Below are 8,764 nucleotides of genomic sequence, written 5' to 3'. Positions count from 1 at the left end.
CCCTCCCCCCGCCCCATCTGAGGGTAGGGTTCTCCCCATGGACCCTTTGGCTTGTAGACTAACTTCCAGTTGACTCTGCAGGGCCAGCCCTTAGTCCAAGGTTCTCTGGGCTGCCATGCTCTGAGACCTGGGAGAACTCTGGTGTGGGCGATCAGTTAAAAAATTTGGAGTATCTTGTGGGTGCCTTGGGAACCACCCTGGCTGCACAGCTAATGGCCAGGGCGCCTGTGGTCCTGGGGCCAAGGGTTCCCCGTGAGCCAGGGGCCCATTGTACAATTGGCATAGGGAAGCCCCAGAAGGGTCAGCATGCTGCTGCTTTCTCTCCGGCCTCGTAGCAGAGCCTGCCCCTGTACCCCGAGGACGAAAGCATCTTTTCAGCCTGCTGTCCCTGTCCCTATCCTCACCCATCTGCAAGTGGGCTCGACACAAGTGGGTGGAAAGTAAGAAAACGGTGTCACAGCCCCATCACAGATCTGGTTGCCCTCCCATAGAACACACCAAGAGGCGTACACACAGGCACCTGCTCTCGTCCAGTGTGGGGAGACACACACCTGCCCCTCTCGTATGCCACACCCTGATGACAGGTATAGCCTGTTGGCAGACCCACCGGTATCATCCTCCACTCGGGCACACACAGCTCGGTGCCCCGGCCATGCAGCTTAGGCGCCTGTCCACATGCCCAGCGGTACACCCCCCCAGATGCACCGCAGGCACCTGGTGCTTCCTGTCTGGCTGGAGGGTTCCTGGGCACAGGAACTCTGTGCTCCCAGCCCCCCAGCGGCCCTTCGGGTCAAGACTCCTTCTCTGGCCAGGCTGGGATGGGCAGGAACTCCGCGGGCAGCTGCTCTCCGTGCACAACCCTCAGCCCCGCGCAGCCATCCTCGGGGAACGTCTGCGCCAGGCCCACCCGGACCCTGACTGAACTGTCTCCTTGTTTTTGTCTCCCGCCCTCGCCAGAAGGTGACGCTTCCGACGGGGGCCGCCTTCCGGTGGTTTCCGTGACGGCGGCGGGACCCCAAAGCTGCCCTCTCCGTGCAATGTCAGTGCTCGCGTGCTCTCCGGCAAGGGATTCAGGCGAAGACAAAACGGACGCACCCGTCTCTAGAACCAAAAATATTCTCTCACAGATTTCATTCCTGTTTTTATATATATATTTTTTGTTGTCGTTCTAACATCTCCACGTCCCTAGTATAAAAAAAGAAAAGGAAAAAAAAAATTAACTGCTTTTTTTTTTCTCTCTCGGAAGAACAGCAGCAACAAAACAGAAAAGAGAAAAGAAAGAAGTAAAGACAAGTCTATAAAGTACCGAGGCTTCCTGGGCAAAGAATGGACAATCAGTTTCCTTCCTGTGTCGAGGTCAATGTTGTCTGTGCAGGAGATGCAGTTTTTGTGTAGAGAATGTAAATTTTCTGTAACCTTTTGAAATCTAGTTACTAATAAGCACTACTGTAATTTAGCACAGTTTAACTCCACCCTCATTTAAACTTCCTTTGATTCTTTCCGACCATGAAATAGTGCATAGTCTGCCTGGGGAATCCACTCACGTTTATAAAGAGAATGTTGATGGCGCCACGTAGCATCCCCTCTGTACCCACCCACACCAGGGAGTGAGGTGGGGGGTCAGCAGCCACCCCACCCCCTGGCCAGGGCCTGCCCTGCTGAACCCACAGCCCCCCAGATGGGGGTCTCCCACCTCAACAGTGAGGGTTTTGGCAAAAAATGAAGTTTCTGTTGGTTTTCTCCACTCGGATCTAGGGAGCCTGTGTCTCAATAGTTCCGATCCTGGCTACTTGGGGAGACCGAGCCCTCTTCCTTTCTTTTTTCCTGGCCTTGCTGACCGTAACAGAAGACAGGACTCCTTTGCGAGGGTCCCCTCCCACGCCTCCCCGCCAGTGGGGGTGGGTACCCAGAGGGCCCCCTGTCCATGGCCGGCTTCCTGCTGATGAACATGCTGTTTGTATTGTTTTAGGAAACCAGGCTGTTTTGTGAATAAAACGAATGCATGTTTGTGTCACGATGGATGGATCGCTGGCTTCTTGCTCTCTGGGTTTGGGCCCGGGAGTGGGGTGGGGTGGGGTGGCAGCTGTTCTAGGTAGGTGTAGTTTGGGACCATCTCCAGGGTGGGGTGGATGGCCCGGGAGAGTTAGAGGGCAAACCTCTTGGAGCAGGCCTTTAGGTCCCTGAGGCAAAGAGCAGGAGAAGCCAGCCTGAGAAGCAGTCAGTGTTGGGCACTGGCTGTGGCGATCTTCCTTCATCGTTAGTCACCGAAACCCACCATGCCCTGACCACGGCAGACACAAGGTTGAGATGTAGTGTTCCCCTTGCCCACATCACGCACTGGAGGGCTGCTGTACTGGGGACCTGGGGTCCTCAGGCCTTCCTGTGACTGCCCCACCCCCAGGACGTTTGTTGGCACAAAGTCATCCAGGATTCCAGAGGCCAGGTGGCTGGATATTACCATACAGCCTCATGGTCTAGGCTGGGGAATCCTGAACAGGAAAGGGTGCCTGGGGACCCCCAGTTCCCTACACATAGCCAGAGGCCACTCTGGGGGTGAGGTCTGCCCACATCCACTGCACTGGGGGCTCCTGCCTCCTACCCAGTTGCTTTGAGCCTAGCTGAGATGCAGGCGGGGCTTGAACTACCTGGCTTAGGTAGGTAAGGAAAAGGGCGAGGATAGCCACCAATGGAGGGGGCAGGGGGAATGGAGAGCCTTCCTCACGGTTCCCAGGAGACGAACGGAGTCCCATGAGGTGGGCACTCTGCCCCCAGCCCCTTCCCAGGTGTCACAAGCCCCCTTCTGGCATGGGAGGGGGCGAGAGTGGGCGGGCACAGCTCAGCAGCAGGCCTGGCTCAGCAGGGCCTGGCAGGGGTGTGGGAGGCAGCTTTCAACTCCATCTCTGCCTGGGAAAAATTCCCTTTCATGTGGCTGCCTGTGATCTCTCCAGGCGGCTCTGCCGAAGGGCGGTGTCCAGTGGGGGGTAGAGGGGAGGTGTTACAGCCAGGGGCACCCTCACCCCTAGCACAAGACAAACTGCAGCCCCTTTTGGGGGCAGGGGTGGGGGCTGGCCAGTAGGGGGAGCCCGGGCGGAAGACCCCTGCCTGCCCACCCAACTGCTGGCAGCAGCTCGAGCCGCAGATGGCCTCAGCCGGCCTCATTGGCATGTCTACAGGTGCGGGGCGGACGGCTCTGGTGCCAGTCCTACGGGGGTTGAGGGGAGGTTGCCATGACTCAACCAGCCTGTACCTGTTCGTGTGCCCACCCGAAGCCCAGCCGGGTCTCTTAGGCCCACTCCTCCACACAGAACTGCCCCCAGCTCCCTGCCCTTCTTTCCAGCTGTGGCCTGCCCTCCCTGACTTCGAGCAGGGAGGCTTCTTGGCCCCTCTGAGGCTGGGGGATGCCTGCGAACCAGGCCACATGACAAGCCCCGGTTGCCTCATCTGGGAAACAGGGGCAATAACAGTCGTCCCCATAAAGTTGCCTGAGGATGAAATGAGGTCACTCTAGGGAAGGGCCTGGCGCATAGTAAGCGCACAGTCAATGGTGGCCAGCGTTGCTATTTTAAAACTATTATTCACCGAACATCTCACCAAGATGTCACCCACTTTCTGCCTGGCCGTGCAGCTGCCCACAGCCCTAGCGGCCCAGTTGCCCTACCGCCATAGAGCTACCCACCCCCAGCCCCTCCTTCCCACGCACTCAGCCCAGCCTGTCTGCCCTGTCTGTCTCTGGTTGGGTGTCCAGAGCTGTGTCTGCTCTGTGTCTCTGTCTGGCTTGCTGTCTCTGCATCTCTGACTTGATGATCTCTGTCTCTCTCCTGTGTCTGTGTTTCCTCATCTTCTTGCAGCTCCGAGGCTCTGCGTGTCTGTCCTGTGTGCCTCTACATCTCTGTCTGTCTCTCCCCTCTGTGTTTTTCTTCCCTCTTCCTATCAGCTCATCCCTGCTGCTCTACTGAGAGGCGGGCTCCCCATGCAGCTGGGGTCGCATGCCCAAGTCCTGCCCCTTCTTGGGTGCCTGCAGCTCCCCTCTGCACAGTTAGGAGTCTGCCCTTCAGGTAATGCAGGAGCCTTCACCCTAGGCAGTCTGACCCACCATCTGGTTGGTCTAGCATGGGGAACCCCTCTGGAGGCAGGGGTGGGTGACTTCAAGAAACTGGAGGTGTGCACTAGGCTGGTGGTGAGCCCAGCCTCCAGACAGCCCCTACACGTGTGTACGTGTCATGTGCGCATGTATGAGCTAAGGGAGCATGTATGTGGTAGGGAGATATTTCTGATTAGGTCCTGTGCAGCAATGTGGTTCTTGGTGACATGAAAATGGCCTGTGGCAGTATGTGGGAGGCTGGTGTGAGACACCATGTGGGCGAGGAGTCGTGTGTGACACCAGTGGCACACTGCAGGGCACACTACAGGGCATGGCCTACCTGGTTCTCTAACATGCAGTCCTGCAACAGACCTGGTGGGAAACGGCTCTGTGAGATGTGGGACGGTCTATGGGAGCGTGCAACACTGTCTGCCCTTGCGTGGCCCCGTGACAGTGACTCTGTGTGTGGCCACCATGACGGTGACCCTGGGAGGTAATCGGGGGACGTGGGGGACAAGTCTGTGTGACGCCGCTGTTGACCACAGTGTGAGCCCCGGGGACGCTGCCTCTCATGATGCTGGGACAGTAACACCTACACTGCTCAGTGCTGCTGACACGGTGTGCCATGGCTGTCCACAGCACTTGCTGGGTCTCTGCCCTGACAGTCGTGCAACTCAGGAGTGGGGCTGCCAGCTCTTCTTGCCCCTCAGCCTGGCCCTGAGGCCCAGTCTGGACAGGGGAGCTGGCGTGAGGGCAGCAGGCACGGTTCCCACGGCCAACAGCCCCTCTCCCAGCCCCACCGCCGCCGGCTTCAGCTTCACAGAATATCCTGGCAACCCCAGTGTCTTTGTTCTCTGCGGCCGCCAAAGGCCTCTCCCCAGCCCAGCATGCCCAGCGCCTGCCAGGCGCACCCTCCTCCCCCCAGCCTCAGCAGCTAGGCTTAGCCTGGCCTAGTCTCCCCTGGTGCTGCTGTCCCCCACCCAGACGAGGGCCTCCGCCCCACACCCACGTCTCTGGACTCGGGACTCCAGGCTGGACCTTTGACCGTCTGCTGTAAGCGTGCTGTGGTCATGTTGTATAAGAAGGGTGGTTGTGGGCCAGGAGCTGGGCTCTCCCTGTGGGTACTTCCACTTGGCCCAAAGCTACATAGAAGCTGTCTTCAGATTGGGGGAGTCTCAGTTTGTTGGGTAAATTTCCCTCTTGGACTCCAGGATGTGACCAGGCGAGACAGTCTTACCCATTTTACAGATAAGAAACAGAGGCCTCAGAGACCTGGGCACAACAGGCCCAAATCGTGGCAAATTTGTAGCAGGGCCTCAGTTGGAACTAGACTCCTGGCTGCCAGTTCCCCGCACCAGACTGCCTTGGGAGAAGGGCCAGCTGTCTTCAAAGAATGGAAAGGGGGCCTGGGAGTTGGGACACATGTGTCCTTGGTCAACATGTGTCAAAGCCATGATGTATGTGCATGCGGGCGCGGGCACGCAGGTGCGTCCATGCACGAGCACGCATGCCCTTGCAAAATGACCTTGTCGGAGCATCCTGTTTCTCCGTCCCGGAAAGAAGGTCAACATTGTCAGAGGCTGTGGGGCGAGGGCACCTGACAGCATGCTTTGTAAAACAGTAAGGTTACCTCCCAGTTAGTGCCCAGACCCCTAGCATTTCAGTGGGGCTGTGGGCTGGTGACCCAACGGGCAGGTTCTGGCTGAGCCCAGTCCTGGCTGCCATAAAGGAGGTGGTGATGGCGCCTGGCTCTGCTGCAATCCGGGCCGCTCAGGCCCGACCTAATTGTCGCAATGGCGTTGCCTCCTCCCAGGTACCGGAGATGGATGGATGGAGGTCACTGCATGGCTGGCCCAGCGCCCCCACTCCCCACCCGCAGTCCTGAGCGGCAGGCGTTGCTGGTGACAGCAAGGGTGGAGGTAGACACAGGCAGCCACCAGCATGTTAATACAGACCTTGGGCCAGACACCCTGCAGACACAGAGAGGCCCAGCTGCGCCCCCAAGGTCACACAGCCCTGCAGGGAGTCCAGTCCTCCGAGGCCCACATCTCCCCCGAGGGCCCCTTGGGGGCTCTTCCTGACACAAGGAGTGGGGGAAAGGCTGGGGAGGATGGTGGGAGTGTCCCCCGAGGCCACCGGCCCGCCTGCCAGAGCGGACACTTTCATCTTTCTCTGCCTGTCGACCTGCCATCTCTCAGCGGCATTAAATTCCCCTCCTGCCAGAGAACAAGGGCTGCCTCAGATTCCAGGCAGCAGGGCGTGAAGATGGGGCGGGCCCAGGGGAAGTGGCTGGCTTCTCCCGAGCTCCAGGCCTTGGTGCAAAGCAGTTGGACTGGGGGGTCCTGGGCTGCGGCCTGGTGACTGACTACCCCAGCCTCTGGTCCCCATCGGATTCGGGGTCCATTCCCTGCTTCCATCCTCCTCTGCCTTCAGGGATCTCCTGGGGAAGCTTTCTGGTCCCTGCAGCCCAGGCCAGGCGCTCCTGTGGGTCTCCTCCACAGCTCTGATCACCCTGGGTGACAGTTGCCTGGCTGTGGGACTGCCCATCAATGAGGGCGTGCTGAAGAGATCTATCTCTTCCTGGCCATCGTTTCCCTCCCATGTTTCCAACCCAAAGAGGAGCTCTGTCCCTCCCTCCCTTCCTGGGGAGCCCCCATGCGCTGCATTGATCAGAGGTGCCAATGATACCACTGTGCCTCACAAGCCCATGTGCCAGGCACTGAGCCCACCACCACCCACACACCCACACACTGAGCTAGCTCACGCAATCCTCCCAATAGCACTACAGGGAAGGTTTGGATCCATTTTATAGATGAGAAAGTTGAGACAGGGAGAAGTAAAGAAACCCGCACAAGGTCACATAGCTGGGTCCTCTGCTTTCAGAAGCTGCCCTTTAAATACCCGACTTTGGCTGGAAAAACCACACACACTCTGGACACACGGAATCCAAGACAGACAAACCCCGTGGGACCAATAATGAGAGTAGCGATACCAGGAGGGGAAGGGGAAGGTGGATGTGGAAGAAGGGAAGAAATGGGGAACCAACCGCAATGATCCACATATAACCCCAGAACAACAGAAAGGTGGATGAAAGGAGACAGTGTGAAATACGAAAATAAAAATAATTTCTAAATTATCAAGGGTTCACAAGCGGGGGAGGGAGAAGGGCAGGTGGGGAAAGATGCTGATACCAAGGGCTCAAGTAGAAAAAATATGTTTTGGAAATGATAACAGACGTACAAATGTGGTTGATAAAATTGGTGCATGGATTGCTATAAGAGCTGTAAGAGCCCCCCATAAAATGATTTATTAAAATAAAAATCAAATAAACCACACAGGCACACATGCAGCCTTGCGGCCATGGTCGCGCCCAGATGCGCTATGGGAATTCTTCCTTAAACGTCTTTGTATTGTCTGACTTTTTGTTTCACTCTGTGGAGTGGACATACATTGCCTCTCATGTTGGAGAACCCAGTGAAGTTCTTCAAACCTTCTGCAGCTCAGAAAGGACTGGGAACATGGAGCACTGTGTGGAGTGAGGCGGAGGGAGTGGAGTGGGGAGGCAGCCCAGGACCACTGCCCCCTCTCCTGGAATGGCAGAGTCTAAGTCACTTGGAGGGGGACCTAACCTGGGTGCAGCTGGAATCTCCTGAGGACCCTCGCCCCCACCTCCCTGGTGTCTCCCCACCGGGCTCCCACACCTTACCCTGCTCTGAGGCCTGTGGCTGAAGTCAGGCCCACTGCTGGGAGCCTGAGGGGAGGGAGTGGTGGCAGTGGGGGTGAGGGCAAGGGCAGTGCCCGCTGTTGGTAAGGCAACGGGAGCCCTGGGGAGCCAGGACACAGTGAAGCCATGGAAACGCGGCTGGCAGAGGTAGGGAGGCTGCCTCAGCAGCTTCCCTTCCTCAGGTGGCTGCCTCCCAGGCCTGGCGGGGGCCCAGCAAGACAGGTCTAGCCCCTGGTCGACCTGTCCTGGGGGCTGGGCCTGGGAGGGTGGATAGGCAGTTCCATTGGCCTGCTGTGACTCCATCCCACTTTCCCTGGGGCCAAGTTGGGGTCCAGCCTGCTCTGGGTCTGAGTGGGGAGGGTTGAGGACAGAGGCCGAGGTGCTCTGAGTCCTGGGGCCCTCAAGTCCCCTGACCCCATTCTTCCCTCCCACCTTCTCCCGCCTGCTTCCTCGCCTATAAATATGGGCGCGTTATTTATCTTAAGCATTTGGATAAATCATCATAGCAGAGACATCTGCTGTCAAAACTGTAAACTGCATTTGGGGCTCAGCTGGCGGACCAGGGCCAGGGGTGCAAGGGCTCTGTCGGCCTGGGAAACATGACAGAGGGGCCCTCACAACCTCATCCAGGGCTGGGCCTTGAGAGGGACCCAGGCCTTTTCCTTTGGGCCCCTGCTCACCAGCTGCTGACCACACACACCTTTCCAAGGAAACTATCTGCCACCCCCAACTGTGTGCTCATTCCTGCCTGCCTCTGCCTCTGAATTAATGCAGCCGTGACAGCCAGCGACTGAGAAGTCCCCCAAGCGGAGATTAACTCCCCGGCAGTGAGGGAGGGTGGCCATGGGAGGCCAAAGTGGGGGGCGGACGGGCAGGGGGTGGGGTAGGGAGCTGACGCACAGGTCTCACAAGATTAATCGTCCTGCAGTGGCCTCCTCACGAGGATGCCCAGCGCTCCA

The 8,764-nt window shown here is 58.1% G+C and overlaps 1 protein-coding gene across 1 annotated transcript in view; it reads left to right on the top strand.

Annotated features, from left to right (window-relative positions):
* CXXC5 (CXXC finger protein 5) overlaps positions 1-2,017 on the top strand; it is a 3,657-nt gene extending 1,640 nt beyond the window's left edge. The window contains exon 2 of the mRNA XM_004696657.3: positions 958-2,017. Within this exon, the coding sequence (XP_004696714.1) occupies positions 958-1,002 (45 nt within the window). The 3' untranslated portion in view covers positions 1,003-2,017. The remainder of the gene's footprint in view (positions 1-957) is intronic.
* The last annotated feature ends 6,747 nt before the right edge of the window (positions 2,018-8,764 follow it).

Source organism: Echinops telfairi, unplaced genomic scaffold (assembly GCF_000313985.2).
Source record: "Echinops telfairi isolate 266 unplaced genomic scaffold, ASM31398v2 ScPeMD7_7469;HRSCAF=8507_0, whole genome shotgun sequence".
In the NCBI taxonomy this organism is placed as follows: domain Eukaryota; kingdom Metazoa; phylum Chordata; class Mammalia; order Afrosoricida; family Tenrecidae; genus Echinops; species Echinops telfairi.
This window is presented reverse-complemented; position numbering and strand designations above follow the sequence as displayed.